General features: G+C 45.5%; 1 protein-coding gene across 1 annotated transcript in view; it reads right to left on the bottom strand.

The window, feature by feature from the left end:
• The window catches only part of PHF12 (PHD finger protein 12), a 689,998-nt gene that overhangs the window by 6,971 nt on the left and 658,637 nt on the right, over positions 1-24,390 (bottom strand). The window contains exon 14 of the mRNA XM_069615300.1: positions 18,189-18,327. Coding sequence (XP_069471401.1) covers positions 18,189-18,327 — 139 coding nt within the window. The remainder of the gene's footprint in view (positions 1-18,188; positions 18,328-24,390) is intronic.

Here is a 24,390-nt window from a genome sequence, read left to right as displayed (position 1 = left end):
AGATCTAAAACCTGGCTGTCGAGAGTCGAGTATGTTATTGCTCCCTATAAATTCCTGAAGCTGCACATAAGATCTTGGATCGCGTTGCTTAAGTAAAAATGGGACGTTCATTATGGGATGATAGTGTTTCGCTATGGTAGGGTCCGGGTTACTCTTTTACAAACGTGGAGTGATCCAAGCCTCCTTGAGAACCAAAGTTCCGTCTGCTTCAGTAAAAGAAAGCTTGACAAGTTTGGTCACGCAGGGGCAAGAGTGTCCATACAAGCCTTAAAAACTATAGAGGGACAGCTGTCCCCATGGCATGAGGTAGGTTTAATTCCTGCAACAGTTTTGCAGATCTGGGCCTCTGAGCAGGGGTTAAACTCAAATAAAGACTGTACATGTTCCTTGTTAAAGGAAGATACTAGAGGGTTCATGGAACTCGACAGACCTTACATGCCCTTGGGGTATTGGTTTTGCTGAACTGTTATGGATTGTTGATGGCCGTAACTTTTATGAATAAACACATCATGGATTGCCTGACACCAGGCAGAAACTTTGAGGGGTTTCTGGGGGAGATTTACCCTTTAACTCCTAACAATGGAAAATAGCTCACGTGCATTGGATTTAGCAGTGGAGATCTTATTATTAAAGCTATGACATTTTGCATCAATAATGGCCTGTTTTAAATCTTTTACAGTTTGCTTATAGACGGAAAGTGAGAGGGGTGCCTCCACCAATCCCTCTCTGCTTTCCGTTTTGTGCACCGAAGGGTGAAAATCGTATCTTCAAGTTCTTATAAGATGAAGCTTTTACTAATATGCATTTTTTAGGTGCAAGATCTTCAGCAATGTAATTAATAACTGAGGTAAGATGTAAAGCAAGATTATTGAAGGAATCCACAGGAGTGAGCCTGACTAAATGTTCAGCTGACAGATTTTGTACCTAACTGTGGAAGGGTCTAAGTCACTAAAAAATGGTCAGACCAGGGACACTGGCTTATACTAATATCAATTGCAGATATGTGATGTGTCAGGATCCAGTCAAGAGTGTGTCCATCTCTGCAAGTAGGGGCCAGTACTTTCTGGGTGAAAACAATGGCATTCAACGTCAGAAGAGGGATTGCTTGTTTGTCTTGGGGATCGTTAGACCAATAATTGAAAACTTCAAGAATAAATCACAGGGGTGTTTGCTTTGTTAATGCTCTTGAGTAGGTTAACAAGTTGTTCCTCAAAGAGAGGAGTGTCTGATGGCAGCGATAAAATACCAGGAAGGTAAGAGCCATTTGCATTTAGCTTAATTTTGGCTACCATGCTTTTGCAACCAACGGGAGACAGATGAGGATTAATACGAAAATTAAAGCGTTTTTTGATAATAATGGGTACCCCTCCACTTCACCGTTCAGGTCTATCGGCTCTAGAAATGGAGAACTCAGGAGGAACAGCCAGTGTGGCAGAAGTGAGCGCGGAGTCAGTAAGCCAAGACACTGCTATTGCAATAAAATCACAAGAAGACTTGTTGAGGAAATCATGTGCCTCATAAGTGAGCGAGTATTCCACAGAGAAAAACTCATGGCAGTGTCATGGAGATTAAATCTATGTTTAGATTTATGTCGTCTCGGGATGATAATGGATGGATGGTTTTGGAGGATTCTGGACTCAATTTGCATAGATTGGGAAGATATGTCAGAACTTACGGGATGACAAAAGACAGGCTCCGGCCTTGACACATCACCGTTTAAACAAGGAGCGATAAGGTGCTCAATCGCTCTTGTAGGGGGCTTAGAGGTCATAGGAACTGCATTGAGGGAGTTTTCCTGGGCAGTGTAGCGGAGCGAGGGTTCTGCTTCACACAATATCGGAGTGAGAGCATCAGGAGATGCTACGTACTGGGGCACAGGAGGGTCTGCATTGCAACAGGCAGCGTGCAATATTTAGCAAAAATATCTTCACGATTACTCATACAGGAAGAAGTATTTAGAAAAAAGGCAGGCATCGAGGTATTCTGAAAATTATCTCTGGTATTAAGAATAGACTGCATAAAGATGTAAATATTACAAAAGAGATTAGCACTTGAAAGTTTTGCAGACCCCCAGTACGAGCGTACGGCTGTAGACACTCAGGACACAAACCGCCACTAACCGGCTTGTTCCTAACGTGCCGGCGGGAACGCGCCCGGGGACTATCAAAATGAGGACTAAGAACTACAAAAACTAAGGGAACTTTTAGTTCAAATGGCAGCACAGCATTATAAAATGTAAAAGCACACAGGTTGGAAAGAAAAACACTTAAAATAATTAGTGAGCAAGGCATGCTAAGAAACAGTATAGCAAATGAAATATAACCACTAATAAAATCGATCAACACGAGTTATAACAGATTAAACTAGATTGGGATGCAGAGAGCTAAAATGCAATGCATGTAAAAGACACAAAAGTGGGTCTGGTGCAGTCACCCGACCTCTCATCGGAGTCAGGTGGTTCATATGCAACTGAGCTTCATTGTTTGGCCTGGGAGCCGAAGGAGGAAGAACACCTTGGTCCTGGGCCTCTTAAGTGCCAGGCCTCCAGAAGAATGGGTCAGCTGCTCTCTCCTTTCCTGGGAAAGTTGCTGAAAGCCCCTGCTTCCGTTAGGACTGGAGTGGTAGTGGACGATCTCACTGACATGGGCTTCGAGATTGCAGTCATGTTTTGGCTGTTAGTATGTCAGCATATTCCTTAGTGAGGACCTTGTCTGTTGTGGTGTGGAAAAGCTGGATGGTGTCAAAGTGAAGGCTTAGTACCTTACCCAAAGCATATTGAAACAGATTTGTGCTTCTCAGCCAAGCTGGACGCCCGACATCAGCGCTGAAGCACAGGCCCATGGAGGACCGTGCCAATGTGTTAAGCTGCTGGTTCCAGCATGTTGCTTGCCACGGACTTCGCATCAGTCACAAATAGATCCCGCTTATTCTGCGGAGCCATTCCACAAAATTAGATGCATTGCGCCATAACATGGCAATACAGATGGGTGGCCTATGTTGTCCTGGGAAAAATGTTAAACGTAATTGGCATAGATTTTTTTGCCGATATTACCAAAGAGCTACTCTTCCTGTCCTGGAGGGATAGAGGACGATGCTGATGAGGAATGTTTATGTTTGGGCCATAGCGGCCATCACCACTGCATACTCGGCCAACTGTTCACGAGCTATGCACAACTTTCCTCTTTCAAGAGTCTATATTTGGCCTCCAGATGCTTGTGCCATGCCTGACTGGCCTTCTGGATTACATGAGGTTGCATGGGCACCACTCCTCATCGGAAGCTTGCTTGGGCGTAATGAAGCCAACACTCCCTATCTCAAGCGGAAATGGTATATGTAGGCCAAGAAACCTTAACCCCATGGCCCTCTCATGTAAGCCCCTGATGGATGACAGTTTATTCTTCAACCTTCAGGGGAGGTTTGAATTCTCCAGGGAAGACTAGCACATTCCCTGTTTGTGGAGTAGGGGCCATTGGCTGAGGGTCTGCAGAACCCGTGGAAGCTACTGAGCCACAGGTGGAGCGGGAGGACTCATCAACAAGGCCCAAGTAACCCAAGGGGCATGTGGGAACAATAACGTCACTGAGTAGGTACCACACTTACTGTGGTTGCCAATACATCCGGACTGGCTGGGGAAAACATGTAGAACGTGTGTCAAGACTGTTACACAGAACCCCATTTGAGGGATAGCTTGCGTGACCACCGGACATGGGGCAACATGTCTGGGACATGAACCCATGTCAGGCATCTCCCAGTCACCAGTTGCTCTGGGTGATGTGGCAGCCGCCAAAGTGACGGCTGCCTGCTGACAATATCTCAGTGCCCACGTTTAGGGTTCTTGGTCATCGCTGCAGGGCTCCTGAAGGTTTAGGCCTCACCGGGGTCTCCTTCCTTGATGACCGGTGTGCCATCTTGGGGACCCTGACATGCATGTACTGTGCACTGTGTGAGGCAGCTCCTGATGAGGGAGCTGCAACTCCAAACTTGGGGGCCCGGCAGAGGCAGACAATGGATCGACAGTGCTCCAAGGGGCTGGGTTAGGGCGTTGCCCCGGTTCTGGATTTACAGGGTAGGCAGTCCCACCTATGCTCTGTGATGCTCTGTGTCAAGTCTCCAACCTAGCCAGCATAGCCTGAGACGATCCCTCTGCAGAGCAGGAAGTAGACCACTTACACACAGCATCTTGGGACAAGTCCTGGTAGGATTGCATGAAGAACCTGTCAGACAGGCAGGGCCGCAAGAAATCAGTCACCCTTGCAGGACAATTAAAGATACGCTGGGCATTACCTTTGACGAAGACTTGGAAGCAAAGAGATGGTCTAAATACAAGTGTCCAAACGAAAAGTGCGTTGCATTGAGCACAAAGCTGCCACTCAGGTCTAAGCATGCCAAGCACAAGCAGTGAGGGTCGGCTGCTGGAAAATCCTTGCCACAACAGTGGTAGCGAGTGTGGCCAGAGGAATGGGCGCAGCAGAAAAGAAACCACTGACAACCGGGTCCCTGCCAAGAAAAGCGATGCTGTGATGCATCTGGTCGGGAGCTATAGCGAATGCTCTTCACCCGACAGCCCAGAAAAAGGGACTGTCAATTGGCAGCTGAAGAGTGAGCAAGGGAAGGGCTGATGCAGGCGTTCTCCCGCACATGTGCTCTGTGCATCTTTTGTGCAGAGTGCTCTTGTCCTATCCCCTCAGAGGAGACATCCCCAAGAGCATGGAGGATACGGGAAGTAGGAGCACATATAAGGCCTTGCATATTCTTAAAAACCCCACTAGACCTGCAGGGCGATTTCCTTAGTTTGAGAACCAGGAGCCCCTGAATATGCAGCACAGCAGGAAAAGCACCAATGGAATATAAACAGAAAATTCAGTGGAGATGCACATGTGAATATTCTCAACCAGGAACTACGGGGACCCCCTGAGGGCAAAGATAGTGAATAAGCCACGATAACAGGCTACAGAGGTAGGCACTCATGCCATTGATTCTTTGAAAATCTGTTTCAAGGAAACTAAACATCCTGGTATGAACTTCTTTTCTAGGGGCAACTTTCTAAGAGAATGACTACCAACCACGGAAAATAAATTGCCTTAATTGAAGAGATCACTGCAAATCAGAAGCAAAAGCAACATCGAGAAATGGAAGGCAGGAGAACCTGCCAAAGTAGGTTCCCGCTGCTTGAAAAAACAAGGGCAACCCAACCAGAGAAAACTGTCCCACAGTCAGGACTACGTAGGGGCGATGCAGGAAAGCCCTGAAGAGTAGAGGTGGGGTATTATCCGTGTCAACACCCTTGCAGGCGATGGCAGGGACCCGCACCAAGGCAGGACAGCCACAGTGGTACGGTGCTAAGCGGATTGTAAAAAATCCTGGAAATGGTCCCAGCATGAGAGGCCTGACCCAGCACATTGTAGCCAGCAGGACAAACGAGGGGGCCCCAAGAAGGATGATTAGCAGCTAAAACCCCTAACTGGAGATCAGCCTAGGACACAGCATCCAGCAAGAATGGCTGGATCTGGTCCTTAAAATGAACCTACAGCAGCAAATGCTCAAGCAGATAAGGTAAGCCAGTTTCTTCTGGATATATCAGTTGAAATCTCAGCATAGGTACAGGCCACCACACACAGGGCAGGCCTAAGCCAGCCTTTCATCAAATTAGGGGGCTAAGGACAAAGGGTTAGGCGACAACTTCTGCCAAATGCATCGTTTAAACTGTTATTAACTGCTTCTCCCGAATGCAAACTTAGCTTACTTCTCTGTACCCCCATAGGCACTGTGCATATTTGTAAGCACATATGACTCATTAGAACTGTGCCCTTCTCGGCACCAGCACTCACTCAGTGGCGCTGTCGATGTGCTCTCCTAGTAAGGCACGACCCATAGCAGACACTAACAACATCTGCCAACCTAGCACACACCTCCACCAGCATGGAGAATGAGCCACCTAATTCATCGGACATTCCCCCCACCCTATTCCTCCCATCATTCAGCATGCCCGCCCTACAGAACAGCAGCTCACTACCAATTACTCCATTAACCTCCTAGCTAATAGACTAGCAAGGATAAGGTGTCGCACAGAGCCCCATCACCATGCCAAATGCCCCAGACCTACTTCCATTAGGAACCAACCTTTAGGCACGCACTCCTATCAGGCTCCAGCTAACACCAAACATAAGCGGACAGAACAACCCCAGCACCCCTCCATCCATAGTCCCATTGAGTTAGCAATCTCCAAAACGGATTCAAGGACCCCTAAGCCAACAGTAAGCAAAACCAAATCCCTGTCCTCCCCTTCAATGTGCCTTTATAAATTCACGTGCTCTCCCAGCCCATTCCACAGAGATACATGACCTGCTCACCAACCAAGATCTGGATGCTCTCGCCGTTACGGAATCATGGCTCCATGAAGCGGCAGGTCCAGCCATTTCATTAGCCTTACCACCAGGCTACACCATCTTCCGACAAGACAGACCTACAGCCAAAGGTGGGGGAGTGGCCCTCATTGTCAAGGAATCCCTATTGGTTAAACAAACTAATTCACCACTAGGTGGTAACGCTAACGCTCCATGTGTCAAACTCTCCCTCTCAACAAACTGTACCATGGCCATCCATGTCATATACCGCCCTCCAGGCCCACTACTTGACTTCACTGGAAATCTACTCCACATGCTAGGCGAAAACATGAACAATCTGTCTAAATCCATCCTACCTGGGCTTCAATGACCCAAAAGATAAACAAGTCAAGCCCCTGGCCAGAGCACTCCGGGACATGGGCTTCCTTCAAAGAATCACAGACCATACCAACACCAAAGGATGTATCCTGGACTGGGTAGCGGGCCATAACTGTGCAGCAGACATCAGATCAAACACTCCTTGCCCCTGGACAGACCACCACCATATCCACTTCTCCATCCAGACCACTACTACTATCCCCAAACTTAAATCGCCCACCCCACCAGCATTAGCTAGATGCTCACGTAACCTCACCACGGACAGGATCCTCCAATTTCTTGATGTTCAGTCCCTCAAGCCTCCGTTCTCCAACGACCCCCTGGAGCTGGTAGAACTCAAACACCACAATCAAAACAGCGATAAAAGGAAAAAACACAAACTCCTGGTTCACTAAGGATCTCCAAGAACTACGCTCCCACAAGCACAAGGCGCTCTCCAAATGGCAAGCCGACCCACAAAACTCCACGCTAGAGGCTTACAAAAGAATCTCTGCCCAATACAAAAAAGCCATCATCTTAGCTAAGGAAACGGCCCTTAATTCTAGAATCTCCAATGCCAAATCGGAGTTAAAAGACGAGGGCTGGTGCACCAGAGTGCAATATGCCATGCTCGGAAAACTAGATCTACTGCAGGAAAAAATTAAAACCCGTAATAATGCACTGCCTAGTGACAACATGCCCACCTCACCCATGACCAACTATGACACCGAAGACACAACGCCCTTCTCCTTTAGGGTAGTAACAGAGACTGAAGTACTAGTCATCATTAAGCAAATCAAACCCTCCAACTGCAAAGGTGATATTTTCCCAGCCAATCGCATTAAAGACTACGCAGACACACTAGCCCCATTTATGACAGCCTTTATTAATGATTCATTTGCCTCCGGCATCGTCCCCTCTTCCCTTAAAGAGGCATGAGCCCACCCCCTTCTGAAAAAGCTCAACCTAGACCCAGATTCACCCACTAACTATAGACCCATCACCACTGTTCCTGATCTGTTAAAAATTTTGGACAAAGTTGCGTATGTACAAATCCAACACTTCCTCGAAGTGAACAATATCCCTGGAAAAAGGCAATCCGGATTCCGTCTAGTCCACAGTACAGAGTCGGCACTATTGGATCTCAAGAACCAATAAGGAGAAATGATGGATGAAGGCAAGGCAGCGCACTTTTCCCCGGAAGCCACAACCTGGGTCAACTCCTCCTTTGAAGAAAGACTCATGAAAGTGTTCTTGGACGAAGCCTGTGCCCCACCACCAACCACCATTCACTGCGGGGTACCACTGGGCTCCTGCACATCACCCACTTCGTACAATATTTTCACCCTACCTCTCTTCAATGACTTGCCGATGACACTCAAGTCCTCCTCCCACTTACTGGCTCCTACGAACAGGACGCCGCCACACTTTGTCAAATGTATGTCTCCATCCAGGCCTGGATGGCGGCTAATGGACTGTCTCAAAGGGGACAAAACAAAAATCCTCCTGGTGGGCCCAAGGAAATTCTCAACAAGTTGGACACTAAATACAGCTCCTTCAACATTGAGAATACCCTTATCGCTGTCTCACCAGCAGTTAAAACCCTAGGAGTTTACATCGACTCCTCTCTCTCCTTGACCCGCCAAGTCAGTGCCATTGCCTCCTCAGCAGCACTCACCACCAAAATCATGAATGCTGTCAAACCCTTCCTATCATCCAAAAACTGCCTCACTATAGCCACAGCCACTATTGGGGTTAAACTGGATTATTGTAACATACTGTTTGTTGGCACGTCAGCCAAAAACCTCAACAGGCTACAAATCACACAAAACAATGCTCTCAGAGCAGCGCAAAGCATTCCAAAAAGGGATCACATCTCCTAGACAAGAAGAGATGCCCACTGGCTCCCAGTTAAAGAGCGCATCTTGTTCAAAATGCTAGCAATCACAAACAAGTGCTTTGCCCTCACGGCCCCTCCGTATCTCCCCACCACTCCAACAAGCTCACTGTCCCCACCTTCAAAAGAGCCAAAGCTGGCTCTGGATGTCAGTCAATGTGCGAGGCGATGATTACTTTGATACCAAAAGAGGAAAGGGATCGTAAAAATTGTAATTATAGGCCCATTTCATTGCTGAATGTGGATGTGAAGATATTTGTGAAGGTTATGGCGAATAGGTTGGAAACATGTATAGGGAAATTGGTTCATGAGTCACAGGTGGAGTTTATGAAAAACATGTTTGGGTATGATAATATAAGAACTTTAGTTGACATAATGAGTTTGCAGCAGAAGGAGTTATCGGATATGGCATTGGTTTTTGTGGATGCAGAGAAGGTGTTTGATAGGGTAAGTTTGAGGTATTTTAAGTTTGCGATGGGAAGTATTGGATTTGGGAATAGGTTTCTGGGGATAATCAGTTGTCTTCAGGGTGGTGCTAAAGCAAGGATCTGGGTGAATGATGTGTCATCTCAGGCCTTTGAACTGACTCGGGGGACAAGACAGGGCGGCCCCTTATCGCCTTACTTATTCAATCTCCCTTTGGAGCCATTGTTGGCCTACATTCGTGGGGAATGGAGCATTAGGAGTCTGAAGTTTGGTCATAAGGAAATTAAAGTTCTTTCATATGCAGATGATATGGTGTTGATTCTCGCGAATCCTGAACGGTGTAGTTTAGTTTTGAAGAGTATCTTCGATAAGGTGAGTAATTTATCGGGGCATAAGATTAATTGGGATAAAACCGAGGGGTTTCCGATTACTAGGACTTGTGTACGGGATTCGTTTTTGGATTGGAATTGTAGATGGACTGAGTCTCATGTGAAGTATTTGGGTATTTACCTGACTAGGGATATTTAAAAAAATGGTGGAATTGAATGTGGAGAAAGTAGTAGCTACCAAGATATTAGGAAATGGTAGCGCTTACCGATGGGGATCTGGGCTAAAATCTTTGCCTTTGAAGTTTTCGAAAAAAATGATAGCTACTATTGACTGAGTTTTTTAAAAAAAAGTTTGTCGGGGGAGATGATCGTTCGGGGGGGAGGAGGGGGAGGGGGGAAGAGGAGGGCAGAAGAGGCCGAAGATTCCGACGTTTATTTTGATGCGTAGTACTAAATGTGGCAGATTTGGGTACCCAGATTTGGAACATTACTATAAAGGGTTTCTTCTGAAGAAAGCAGTGCACTATTTGTCAATGGGGAATGGGTCGGAACCCTTTTGGGTGTTGATTGAAAGATGTAAAATGTATGGGTTTAAGTTGAGTACTGTTGCTTTGATGGGGAGACTACCTGGGAGGGATAGTAAGCTACCGACTATTGCTGTAACTAGGGATGTTTTGATTTGGTGGTTGAGTATTCTTCAGGGGAATATGCATCTCAATTACGGAGCCTCTAATTTGGTTTAATTCAAGCTTATATATTGCCAATAAGCTTATATATTGAAGGAGTTGGGTCTCGAAAGGGATGTGGTACGAGATGGTCGTATGATTACATTTGAGGAGTTGCAGGACGTTTCATTTAGCCAGGAGGGAAATGAATAGATTTGTGACGTTGAAAGCACTATTGGGTGAGAGGTTGGCAATGCTGATGAGGCCTTTAGAGGAGGTGTCATCGGGTAGTAAGATTCTCATGTCGTCACCGCAGATGGTAAGCACATATTAACTTGATGCCAGTGAGTTATGCGGTTGCTGATTCTGGGAAGGAAGTATTGGAGAAGTGGAAAGAGGAATTGAGATGCGAGATTACGGAGAAGGAATGGGAAATTAGGTGGGGGTGTGGGATGTAGAAGTTGGATCTCAAATTGCGACTAATTCACCTGAAAATATTCGGGCGTTTGTATTGGACACCGTTACGTATGTGTAAATTGGGACTAGCTGACAATGATTTGTGTTGGGGATGTGGGAAGGAGAAAGGGAAACTAATTCATATGTTGTGGTATTGTTCTCGTGTGTTGGATTTCTGGGTGGGACTATTGGATAGACTAGATGCGATTTTGTCCATAAGTATTCCTAGGATGCCTTTGCAGGTGTTGCTTTTGTCAGGAAAGTGACGATGCGCGGTTGCTCGAAGATATGAGCAGTGGATTGATAAGGTGCTTATAATTGCAGTGAAACAGGTGTTGATGGTATGGAAGACAAGGAAAAAGCCTAGAGTGATGAATTGGATTAATGATGTATTGATATTGTCGGACATTGAGAGGGTGATGTTTCAAAGACAGGGCAAGGAAGATAAGTATCTGACTCTTTGGTCACCATTTAATGAATTTCATGGTGGATGAGTATCTGAGGATTGATTAACTATAGGTTTTAATGAGTTGGTAATGAGCATAAGTGTTGATCTGGGAACCCCCACCCCCGTTTTTGTTTTGTTCAGTCTGTGGAGTGTCTTAGTGTCTTTGTTCAGAGGTGGGGTTTTATGTGCAAGGGGATTATGATTATGTATTTATGCATAGGAGTAATTTAAGTTATCTGCAATATTATAGTGATTCTTCATACATTTAATTGATTTTAATTTGCCTATGTAATAGAGTTGGGAGAAACGTACTCTGTTGAACTTTTGGTAATGTATTGTTGAGATATTTGAAATTAAAATAAATATTGGAGAAAAAAAAAAGAAAAAGAAATCAAACCTCCCATGCAGCCTTCCGCAAGGCTCTGAAAACTAAGCTTTTCAACTAAAAACCCCTGCCGTATCCATCCACCACAAGCTTCAACTTGTTCCACTGTAACCACCAAGATTGAAGCAGTTTTTTTCCTCGTTTTTCTTCCTGTAAATATCACCTAAATTCTGTAATCTTTGATATCCGTCTACTTTTGTTCTCATGTAACTAAGCAATGCATATCTAACAGTGCCACGATACCCAAGGGACGCCTTGAGCGCTTTAGAAATACTTTTTTTCAAAAAAACATTATTTCTTATTTCACCAATTTTCATGCAGGCATTGAAGATTGGTCTGGTGGGGTTTTTATTTGTGCCACTGTGTTCAGGGTGTGCAATAACCCCAACACACAACCAGGCAACATGGTTTCCATCAAGTCCACCTGACTCGCCAAGTTGTAAACATGGCAGAGTAGTCGAGACAAAACCCTCAGAAGGGTAGTGGGGTGGTAAAAAGGAAATGAAACCGTAAGACTTAATAATGGAATGTCAGCAAAATATAAAGAATATATCCATCTTTGTTGAGCAGGAAAAAGTGGAATGCAGAACTACATACTGCCAATTAAGGGTCAACAGGCGAATGCAGGAGCACCTGGAGCCTACAGAGCTCAAGATTGACCAGATTATATAGTTAGGTTAGTTCCTAAAGTCCAGTGAAGTTAATACAGTGGTGTAAAGACAAGAGGCAAGCTTGGAGTTTTAGGAACGCAACCGACCGCCGTCAAAACATTTGGAAATAATTGTTGAGCAACACAAACACTGTTGAAAAAAGTAAGGTTCCTCAGCAAGAAGGTAGTCTAAGCTGCCAGAGTGGTTGCTGGGCCAGAGACAAAACATCCTCTTATTCTGCAGCTCTCTGGTAGCCAATGAAGAAGGTCCAGTAGCCAGGTGGTGCAGACATCCGCCCAGCGATGCAGATCGCTAAGGCCTTCAGACCTCAGAGTCTTTGATGAAGGATTTGATGAAGTATTTTGCCTTTAATCCCTAGGCTGCTGGCATTACTACTTGCTCCAAGTCATCCAGCGTTTCTCCCATTACTTAACGAGCCACATAAAGTAAGCAGCAAGGCTTCATGCCAAGGACCGACAGCATCAAGATTATCAATGTCATCACTGTTGAACATTAAATCTTAAACATTAAAAACCATGCATGACATATTTGCAGTTGAGGGGATATTAAACGTGGAAAAAGTTGAAGGCAAGGCATTGATCGCCATTAAAGCTTGACATCAGTCCCCAGCTTCTTCAGGGACAAAAAGGAAGACTACTTCCACCAGGAGTGCCTTTTGTCTGCTCGAACCAGAGTGGCATATTTGCTTCAACTTAAAGTACTTGATTAGCTTTTGCACACTCAGGCCTGGACCTAGGCAGCAGCTCCTCTTGGTGGAAATGCCCTTGCTCCTGTTCTGGAGCCCCTTATTCTTCCATGGATCACCCTGTAACTTTTAGATGTGTCATCTCACAGCTGCTTCCTTTTCCTCAGCTTTCAGCTTTGCGGATTGCTTGAAAGAGGGGGGTGAGGGCAGGGAGCGGGTAATCTGTCAGTCTTCCTCTCTCAGCCATCTCCAGAGGCTTTGCCACCACAACCAAACCTACACCCTGACTAGATCTGATCTCTGCACCCGGAATTCACAGGTTTGCTTGGCAGCATCCCTTGGCCGAGGTCACCTTCAGTGGGGGTTTTCACCTCCAATCCAATCCAATGCTGTCTTCTTCGCCAGGGGCTGGTGCTTAGTGTACAATTCAAAGCCCCCAACAGGGAAATTCACAACACGGCAAGGCTCCAACTTTGCAAACCATCTCCTCTGAGACTTTGGTTGTCAAAACTGGATATGGAACTCATGTGATGGGGGTACTCTAGCTCGGCAGTCTGAAGACTGTCTTCTCTGCAGTTCTATCAAAACGCAGAAAAAAATGTACCAGAGTTCTCATTATAACCAAAAGCTGCCTACTAAATGTTTCCCCTTAAATCCAATGAACAAACATTTAAATACTCAAACTCACTAGCACTGCATACATTTACTTTCTATTAAATAGGTAATTTACACTTGTTTAAATATACATTTGTGATCTTTAGGGACATTGATCTGATTTGCACTACACACCTTCCATTTTGTATTTTTAAAAAGGTCTTGTTTGCTTTAAACAAACGCTACAGCACTTCTTAAGTCCCCAAAAATGGCTTGAGAATTACCTGTAGAACCATATGCTGAAGATTTCAATTGTGACTGCTTTTTAGAAGAAATGTACTGTTTTCTTATCTCCCTATGCAATTGTTAAGATATGCGTCTACATTCCTTCATTGTGCGGCTCTGTTAATGAGCTGTACTTAACTTCCATCTAGATCCCCTTATAATAATGCCATGCTTTCACTGCGGCTACTTTACACGTTTGCATTTTAAACATTTTCACTATGGTCGTTTAAGGAAAAAAAAAATGTGTGTTGGGCAAGGGGAATTGGAGGGTGGGGCAGGAACCCCTAAAAACTACAAAAACTACCTTTGTGATAACTGCACTTTTAAAATGCTATGAGAAATGAGAATAAGTTGATAGAAACACTCCACAACACCGTTGGGTTTTCTTCCTAATCCATCTCCAGAAGACCTAGAGAAAATACTCCAAGCACGCCTTTAAGGCATTTCATGACTAATTGTGGGATCCTATGCTGTAGAAATCCGAAAGACAAACTATGCACAAACCATGGTCCTATTTCTGTGATTTCCTCCCACCACAGTAGTAGACGCAAACACTGCCAGCAGCGTCCCAAGGGGACGGATGTAGACCAGATTAGTGATGAGGTAAGAGTTTTCACTCCTAGTGTTCAACAACAATAGTTGTTATTGGAAAAAACAGTTTAAATTGTTACTTCCGAATAAAGATTAAGGAGCATGGCACCTCAAAACCTTTCTTTCCTTCTGCTTTTTCTCCTCCTCTCCTCTGCTGATCTCCTGGCTGTAACCTGAACTGCACTGGCTACCTGGACACCCTCTGATCTCGGGCCCAGGTCCTTCCCCCGCCAGCGTCACACACCTGCACAGTTCACCTGGCAACCCCCACACTTGGGGACTGTTTCTGTATCCCTACAGTCCCCCTACCAGCCCTTGATACCTGATGCCCACACTTAACCATGCACTTGCCACACGCTGGCCGTTTACTTAATGTTATCTTCCCATGTACAGCACTGTCCCTTCCCCCCCTTCCCAAGCACTTGCGCGATCTGAATGTCACCTTGCCTAGTAGGATCGTTGTCCGTCCTCCCTTTGTTCCCCTCTCGCCTTGTCGCGCCTCGAAACACTTGTGTATAGGCGTGTTATAAATGCCATATCATATGCTGGGGTTGGAAGCCTCTTATTCCTTCAGGATTGCTTGGCTGTCTTCCTCTTGTCCTCCGGTAGATGTTAGAGTATGGCGCTAGCTTATGCCACATCTCGCGGTCGCAGCGGGTGATTTTAGAATGGGAATTGGCAACCATTATGGTGGTCGCTCCAATTGCAAGAACATTTCTGTTTGCGGCCCTCGTTGTCAGGGGGCACAGAACATTTTTGCTCGTTTCACCTGGCCTATCGGCCTGCTGCCGCCACCGACTCGGGAGCTGGTCGTGAGGTAAGACACTTTGGCGTGGAGTCTGGAAGGTTATACTTTTTATCCAACCTTTCCTTCACTGTCGGGTCTGTAAATGGATGTTTCATGACCTTTAGGCCTTCCTGCCATACATGATGAGGATCGGTATAGAGACTACCGCCTTCCTTCTGTTCCACAAATTAGTGTATAGGAAACACTACTTTGTCCTCGAAAGCAATGAGGCCAAATTCCTGGCAGGATCTTGTGACCATGGTGTGGAATGCAGAGATGTAATTTTAAGTGGAAGGCTTTGGAGCCGCCTTATCCAGAGGAAAGTTGGTATTCCAGTCATCCCTTTGGGGCATCAGCGTGGAGGCTGACTATGTCCTGGGGGCTGCCCCCGTCAGTACGCCCTCTTCTCGTGTGCATTGTAGAGGCGATGAGAGCCTTTATTGCCATGGGCTGGGTGACTTGCTCCTACCACTGGTACCCAGGGGAGGTCTTGATGCCGAATGTTATCTGGACCTGGACCGTGACTGGTTCTGCAAAGACCGTGTTGTAGACTGGGTCACAGACCTTGACCTAGACTTGGATGGGGAAAGCGATCGCTGTGCTGGTGGCACCCAGATTGGCGGTTGCACCGATGCTGGGATTGGTGGCTGCAGTGTGGGGAGCACTGGCTTTGACAAAGCAGAGTCCAGCTGTGTAACAACACTTTGCAGAGAAGACGGCACCTGCAAAGACAACAGGACCTGTGGATTGGTTAGCAGGGCTTGCATATCTGTGTGGTGAATGCCCAAGTGACTTGGTCCTGGTGTGGGATGGAGCACCATCTCCAGCTCTGGCTGCTGTACGTGATCTGACTGGACACCTAATGGGACGTGCCTCCCTGGAGTGCCAGGTCTCCCGAGGGGGATGTGCCTCTCTGGAGTGGCAGGCCTCTTAAGCGATGCCAGAGGCTACCACTGTTCCTGCATTATTACAGAATCCTCAGAGTCTGAGAATTACATGTGCTGCTTGTGTTGCATCTCAAAGTAAGTATCTATATCATGTTGTAGTATGTCCTCCGGAATGACAGAGTAGGTAATAGGAGAAATTGGTGAAGGCCCAACTTGCCCATGTGCCCCCTTCTAGGAGTGGAGTAGCCTACTTTTCCATGAGGGTCTTAGGCATAGGCTGCCCTGAGACATGCAGGTGGCTGGGCAGTATCCCCAGTTTCCGGAGGCTTTTTTGTGTGTCAATGACGATCCACCTTTTTCTGGAGCCCTTATATCTGACATCTTGGGGAGATTTTCTCCAAAGACTGTGTAGTAGTCGCTCTCTGTGGACGGTGTGGGGGTTTTGCCCAGCCATAGTCTTTGTACCACCTGACAAGTGTTTATTTTCTGTAGAAGAGTGCCCGGGCACCATAGAGGGGTGCAGTGAGCCGGTCAACAAGGATTTGGTAGGTCTGGGGCGATTGGGCATGTCCTACATGTTTAGAGGACTTCTGCACCGCTGGTAAAACACTGTTGTTAAAGGCGTGGCCGGAGCATTGGTATCCCCTGTGGTTTTAGGTGCCCCAGACTGTGTTGTCGACGACAAAAGTATCTTCCCCACAGGCAGGGAAGAAGCCCCTGGGTCAGTCGTCTTGGCAGATGACTTGCCCATAGATTTATGGTGTTTGTCAGTCCTGTCTTTCCCTGTCGCCGGGTCGTAGCCGTGGGTCTTGTGTCGCCTATTGGAAGGCCGTTCCTCAGACCTAGCTCTCTCCTTAGAGCGTGGTCTTTTTTCCTTGGGGATGGCCAAGCTCCTAGTAGGCTTGGACGCCTGGGGGATACTCCAGGTAGTTGTCTTCATTCAACAAGCAAACTAAGCGACGATTCCTGTGTTTAAGGATTTTAGAGCTGAACCCCCTTTTCGGATTTCACAATGATCTACTGTATGGTGGGGATAAAGACAGCTACAATCTGTCTGCTAGTCACCATCGAATACATTCTTAAGGCCACAGGTGGCACAAGCCTTAAACAAGGACTTTTTTTTCCCCCTTCCATCCCCACTTGTCTGTAGATGTTGCCGACACGATGGAAGTGTGAAGTCTCCCTTTGAAGAGATGATTTTTGTCAGTAGATTTTCTTAATGAGTATAGTAGATTTCCGGATGAGAAAACGTGAGGATTCCCAACAGCTTTAACTCACGGTTAGAATCAAGAGAGGAAGAGGAGGAGGGGCTACTGGGCTATCTACTGGAGGTCCCATTGGTGGGGACCAAAAGCACCCATAAAGAGGGTGACAGTCTATAAAACTGAAAGTTTTCTTCGCTTTCAGCAAGGGAAACACAAGGTAACTGAGGATTTCCAGCCTGACGCTGGGGAATATTCACAGCATGTGAATCTATGAAAGATCCTATGCTGAAGAATCCTCATTTTAATGGAAAGGAAGCGAGAGGTTTGGTGAGCATAAGGTGGGCAGTACCCCTTTCAATTTTAAGAATAGGGGCCGGACAGGAGATACACAAAGTACTTTGTGTAAAAGCGAAGTGTGCTAGAGACCCAAGCCTGTTAAAAGTGGCACGAAAAACACAAGGTTAAGACATGGAAGCAGATTTTAACCAGAAAAAAACTTGAGTTTCAATGGTACCCAAACTTAACTTGCACTACATGAGAGAATACTGGTGCATTCCAGTACACAAGTGTCTGATCTAGTATTGAATGGCAGAACTTGGTTTCACATTCAGAAGTGATGGAGCATAGAACTCTTAGTGGATGGCATGATAGTGGAAAAACTCACATGCAAGACAGCATCACAGTGCACTAAAGCCTGGCTCTCACATCCAGTGCATAAAGTCAACATACGGGGTGGGCGAGCCTGGGGAAAATGGGTGCCAAGACAAAAGGACACAGGGAGCTGGAAGATACTACATAGTTCAGATTGTCAGGAACACAGAAATCAAAGGCATATATATTGTGTAGGAATGCAAGGCACTTTACATACACATCCTGTGCACATGACAGAAGATATAACTATGATCATTCAGTACAGAGTGGTAAAACACAACTGCGACTCGCATCCATTGTCAAGAGGCAATATATGTTGCATTTGACTTGCACCCAGTGCAAGTCAGCAACACATGGTGCCTATTCCTGAGACGATAGGAATGCAGCATACAGGGAGACTTGTGGTCACATCCTGGGAGGAGGGGGCTTGAGGGGGTGGCAATGGACTTGGACAAGCATAGAACAGATCAGAAAGAGTAACAGTACATGTTGACGTAGCAGCATTCAGGTTCAATCATCACCTACTTATCACATTCTGCACTTTGGCAACAATACTGCTGGGTGGGGTAGGGGTGGTCTTCTCAGAGAAGTCGCAGGAATACAGAACATTATCCACAGTTGTTCCATGTTCACTATAGTTGAGCAGCTCATAATGTTTTGTATTCTGAGGAAAAAAACAATGACAATTAACTTGCAACTGTTGGTAAATACATTCCCTTTCTAGAACACATCAGGAGCTCAGTGAAGGACAGCAACAAACATCTACTAAAGAGACTGACAAGGAAAGCAGCAGATGCAACCTTGTCACAGACACTGGTTTATTTGGTACTTGCAAGTCATTTGTGTATTTACACACTCTTGGAAGCCAAACCTCTCAGTGTATTTAACGTGGGCAGAGACTAGGCTCAACTCTCAGGTAGGGGTAATAGTTCGACACAGAGGTAAAATGAGTCTACCCACAACTGTAGAGAATACACTACACTGAAAAATATTCCCTTTAAAACAGTAAAAATATAAAACTTATCAGTTCAAATAAGGACTTTGGGTATTAACAGTATTAAAAAGATACCAGCAAAATCTAATAACTAATGTCTATACAAAACAGTACTCCATATTCATAATGCTCCTATAGCATTATACAAGTATTTATACACACACACATATATAATAAGATTATAGGCAGAGAGAATGGAACAGCTGTAAACCCCAGCCAAAGGCTTCCAAGAATTAGCAAAACAATTCAGTAACAGTTACCCGATACATACTTTTCAGGTGAAAATAGTAATTGTTACAAGAAAAAGTCATAATGTTACACTTGTAGTCCCATGAAAGAAATGCATATGAAGACTTTAAAAATCTATTCAAAAATCATATGCAAGTATCAATACCAAACCTGGTCCAGATCTCACCGAATCCCTAGAAGATCCAGGAAAAATGTCCAAGGGCATGTAAATATCTCAGTCAATTGTAGGAGAGCAAAAAGTACCTCAATGCCATCTAGTTGCAGACAGTAACTTTTTGGGAAAAAGTGTAAGTATTTGAACTGATAAATGTCAACAATTAAAAAAAAGTTTTTGTTGGAAAAAACATATTTGTTGCAAATAACTGGAGCTTGATTGATCCCTACACTTGTGCAGATCCCTGTGTTTTGCCTATACTTTAGATTTCTCAAGGCTGGTATAGAATAACAGTCAATACATTGTCGTACTGAAAAATAGTTTGCAATAGATCTAAGAGATCAGGATCATTGAGTCTCTTGCATTAAGATTGTTCGTCTTCATATTGGCTATAAAAACAGGATGTGTAAAGTGTCTGCTACCTAATCTGATCAATGGATTAGGTAGTTAAATACAGTTGTACACGTAATTTACAGTTCCAGTGTTGGGGTTGGTAAAATGATGCACTGGATAGCCTGATTCAAAGTCAATATTTCAGAGAGTTCCGAGATATCTGTTTTCAGTGTGACGATGTATTGAATGTCTCTTATTTTATAATAGCCCTGAGAAAGACTTCAGGAGAAGTCCCTTCTAGCCACTCGAAAGATCAAGGAATACAAAAAAAGGAGGCAAAGCAAAACTTTCAGGGGGACCCACAAAGTGGCCCTAAAATCCGCAAAGTAGGAATTCTGCCTTAAAAAAGTGATGATTTATTGAAATTGGACAAATTGCTTTGGAAGATGTGTTCCCACCACAGGAGAACACTAAGCAGAGGGGTTGATGTCTTAACACCCATGCCAATGTTTTCAGTCTTTATGTTAAAGGTATTTATATAGTGCACCGTCGCCAACAGAATTAGTCCCCAGGTGCTCTGGAGGATCTGTAAACAGGAAGGACGGGTAGGGTTAGTCTGGAGGAGGGGAGCAGGAGAGTGGGAGAAGTGATGTGCTGTTGGCAGCTTCAGCTCGGTATACACCGAGTGCTGGGCTTTGGTGCTAGTATCGGGCGAGACCTCGAGTGCTGGAGGTGATGTTTATGTGTTGTTGATGCGGTGTGGTAAAGTGCGTGTGGATTGCTGGGAGAGAGATGGTTGTGTGGCTTTGTGTGGTTTAAGTATGTAGAAGGTTGAGGGTTGGGTTAGTGGGGCTTGTGTCCTGAGTCAGGTAATTTCTGTTTCCGTTAAGAGTTGTATCCCTTTGGGTTGGGTTGATGCTGGTTCCCTCAAGGGCTGACTCGCTTTGTTGGTGCTGCGCTGACTCAGCTGTATCATAGTGGGTTTGTTTGGATTGATAGGTGCGTCTGAACCCTTCTGGTGTGGGACTGGGTTGGTAATATCTCTATTCTCTTGTTATCTGGTGCGACACTGGTCAGTTGAGGTTTTGAGAGGTTCAGGGTCGGGGTGGTGTTGCTGTGGTGTTCTGGTGCTTCCGTCTTGGTCAGCCTGTGTAATCAGACGCTCGTTTCCTCCTGTCATGACTGTCTTTCCGCTGGTTCCAAGGTTTCTGTGGGGTGTACGTCCTTGGGGATGTTTGTTGTAGTTTGTGTGATGGGGCATTGTGCTTCCCGCTGTGTGGTAGGTGGACAGTGTGTAGTGATGAAACATTTTGTTTCTCACCCACTGGGTTGGGGCTCGTGGTGTAGTGCTTTCTTTCCCTTTTTGTCTATTGTCCCAAGGTCTGTTGGGAATGGCTATGGTTAAGGTCAAGGTTCTCTTGCTGATTATTCCTAGTGTTTCTGTCTTTGTCTTGCTATGTATACAGTCTTTGGTCTTATTGCGGCTGTCTCCCGGTTAGTCGTTTAGTATGTTGTGGGATATTTTCCTGAGGGTTTTGTCCCTATTGATTGCTTGGTGTGGATCCGGGTCTCTCTACGTTCATAGATGTTTTAGTTTTAGTTGTGTGTGCGCCCCTGTGGCTGATCTTTCTAGTTACAACGTGAAGAGCCAGGTTTTGAGTAGTTTCCTGAATAGTAGGTGGTTTCAGGTGTTACGTATGTACTTTGGAAGGTTGTTCCAGGTTTTCGGGGCTTGGTGAGAGAAGGAGGATCCTCCAAGTTTTCTTTTGTTGTAGGGTTTTGGTTCCAGGTGGATGTCAATGCTTGATCTGAGCGTTCTTGTTGGTTGATGCAGACGCAGTTTGTCTCTCAGGAACTCATCGCGTAGTTGCAGCAGGTGAGGCCGTGGCTTTTGATGATTCTGATAAGTAGATACAGGTAGATGTTGAATAGTAGCGGGGAGAAGGAGGATCCTTGTGGTACTCCACAGGTCAAATCTCTTGGGCTAGATTTGAAGGGTTTCATCCATACGGTTTCCGTTCTGTTTGTTAGGAAAGATTTGATCCATAATAGGCGGTGTCGGTTATTCCCAGTCCTTCTAATCTCATTATGAGGGTGTCGTGATTAACTGTGTCGAATGCTGCTGATAGGTCAAGGAGTATCAAGGCAGTGCTGTAGTCTGCGTTCATTTTTAGATCGTCCCATTTTGAGAGTAGTGCTGATTCCGTTCCTCTCATTGGTCTGAAGCTAACTTGTATTTGGTCTAGTAGGCCATGCTCTTCTATGAAGTCTTGGGTCGTTTTGTATATGTAGGTTTCGAGCAGTTTGGCTGTGTACGAAGTGTTGGAGATGGGTCTGTAGTTGGAGAGGGCCTCTACGTTTCCCGCTGTATCCGAATAGTGGCCTGATGTATGCAGTTTTGAAGGCTTGTGGCACTTTCCCAGTTGCGATGGAATGGTTGAGGACTTTCCTGTGATATTCCAGTGGCGTTCCTGGTTTAAGAATCGATTTGTATATATCTGGTGGGCAGGGGTCTTCGAGAGACCCTGAGTTATTGTTTTCATTCACCAGTTTGACGAATTTCTCCACTGATATTTCTCGAAAGCCATGTAGTTTGTTTGGGTGTTCCTCCTGCGTGTAGGTGGTGATCATGGTCAGATCAGGCAGTCTGCTTTATATGGTTTGTTGGACGCTGGTGATTCTGTTTTTGAAGTGGTCAGCAAGGTCATTGCATAGTTTCGTGGACGGAGTTGGTGTGTTACATCCCGGAGGGTTTTTGATTTCGTTTAGGATTTTCAAGAGTTCTTTTTGGGTGTTTGGTGCTTCGAAGATTCGTTGTCGTAGTGTTTCCTCTTTGCTTTTTGTATTTCTTGTTTGTATGCTCGGTTGTGTTGTAGGAATTTGTTTTTTCGCAACGTCGTTTTGTTTTCTCCAATCAAGTTCTAGTCTTCGGTTTTTCCTTTTCATGGTGCTAAGTAGTGGGGTGAAACATTTTGCCATTGCCAGTTTATGAGAAGGAGTGAAGGATTTTTCTTTGGCGATGTTGTCTTTAGTAGTTATAATTCAGGAATGCAGCAGGGTTACTTTTTTGTCCAGGTCATCTTCCATGAATGTTTGGTGTGGTTTGCTAAGCACCAGGAGTTCAATTAAGTTGGAGTTTTTGATGGTTCTCCAATTTCTTTTCATGGTGTTCTGTGTTTTGTCCGGTTGACTGTTGGGGTGTTCATTTTGATTACGAAGGGGATGATGAGATGGTCGCTCCAGGGTATTTGAATTGGGGGTGCCGTGGTGAGGAGTAGTTTGTTCGGGAAGATTGCGTTAAGTGTGTGCCCTGCCGATTGGGTTGCTCCTTTGACTAGTTGTTGCAGATTCATTGCTGCTAATTGGTTGGTTAGCGATTTTTGTATGGTTGTGGTTTCTTCAAACCAGATGTTGAAATCTCTGAGGACTATCAGGTGATTGTGTTTGATGGCTAGGACAGGGATTGCTTCTGTGAAGGAGTCTACGAAGGTTGCATCGTTGGTTGGTGGTCTATATATTAGTATGAATTTCAGGTTTGTTTTGGGGCTTACTGTTAGACGTATGATTAGGGATTCACATTTATCAATGTTTAGTGGGTCTTCCAATTTGATATCCAGGTGTTCCTTGTGAATGATTTCCAGCCCCCCTCTTTTGGTTTTTCTATTTGCTTGGACGCATTTGAAGTATTCAGGCAGGCAGTTGTTGAGGGCGATCTTGTAGTTGTCATCTAGCCATGTTTGTTACAAACAGGATGTCAATCCCTCCGTCGCAGAGCAGATCGTATATTTCGGTGGCATGTTTGGACATTGACCCTGCATTGATGAGGTTAGTAGACAGTAGGAAAAGACAGTAGGAACCCATCTCATTCTGCTATGCCACTGTGGAACGGTCGTCTGATCGATTTGCCTCGCTATCTCGGTCCAGCCCTCTGGCGAGGGCACTTCAAGGAGTGGAATCTTCCTTCTGGAGCTCCAATAGGAGTCAAGTTTCAGCGAGATTCTTTCATGTGAAGACGTTGCACAGCACTCAGCCTCGAGGTCCCAGTGTATAGGCTGTTTGCAGCCCGGGAAGGTCACAGCTTGTCGTGGGATGGCTCTAAATGCAGGTCATCTTACGACTGATTGGTCCCACCAGTCCAAGGACAGCAAGCCTCCCAGTTAGGACTGGTTCAAGGTAGGCATGCCAGAAGACAAAGGGCTGCAGAGTGTCAGACTCCTCCCTCGTTTACAGTCTTCACAGACACTCCGGAGCCTTAGCGGGCTACACAAAGGACCCTCCCCCGCCCCACGAAGACAAAAATCAAACCAGAACCTCTCCCTCCCAGGATGGCAGAAGGACCAAGAGGACAAGCACACTAAAAATGGCAAATAAAGAAAGAAGCCACCATTCTAGATGAACGTGACCCTTCTGTGCATTACCACAGCTGGTTTGACAGCCTGCAAGTAAAAGAATCACGCAGAAGTCAGAACACGTCCACTGCTATCAGCCATAATTTTATGCTTGAGCAGTGAGAAAAGGGATACAGAGTAACCCCTGGTACTCCACATAAGGTGCGGTGTGCTGGACTCAATATAAAATGTAGAGAGGATACCAATCTTGCTCTCTACCCTTCAGAACATTTGTTCTCAAAAAGTAACTAACAGAAAAGTTACAGAAACAATGTGAAAGGGGGTACGATGCATCTCCTCAGCACTCCGCAAAAGGTGGGGTGTGCTTATCTCACAATAGGATTGTAGAAAGGAAAATAGTTTGAAACACTCAGGAACATAGAAATATAATCTGCCATAATCCCAAACAGGTGTTGAACCACCAGGCAGTTGTCACTATCCTGCTGAGAAAAGTGCCAACAACGCACTCATGGAACAGACGCTGTCTGGGGAAAATCCTTTGCTGCACTGCGTCCCAAGCCGAGGGACTAGGAGAGCTGTGATTTCAGCTGGTGATATAAACCCTCCGCTCGTACATCTGTATGAGACACTGCCTTGTGTGTTGGACTG

The sequence above is a fragment of the Ambystoma mexicanum genome, chromosome 9 (genome assembly GCF_040938575.1).
Source record: "Ambystoma mexicanum isolate Mex_15411 chromosome 9, UKY_AmexF1_1, whole genome shotgun sequence".
Taxonomy (NCBI): Eukaryota; Metazoa; Chordata; class Amphibia; order Caudata; family Ambystomatidae; genus Ambystoma; species Ambystoma mexicanum.
Note: the sequence above shows the minus strand (reverse complement) of the source record. Positions and strands in the feature narration are given on the sequence as shown.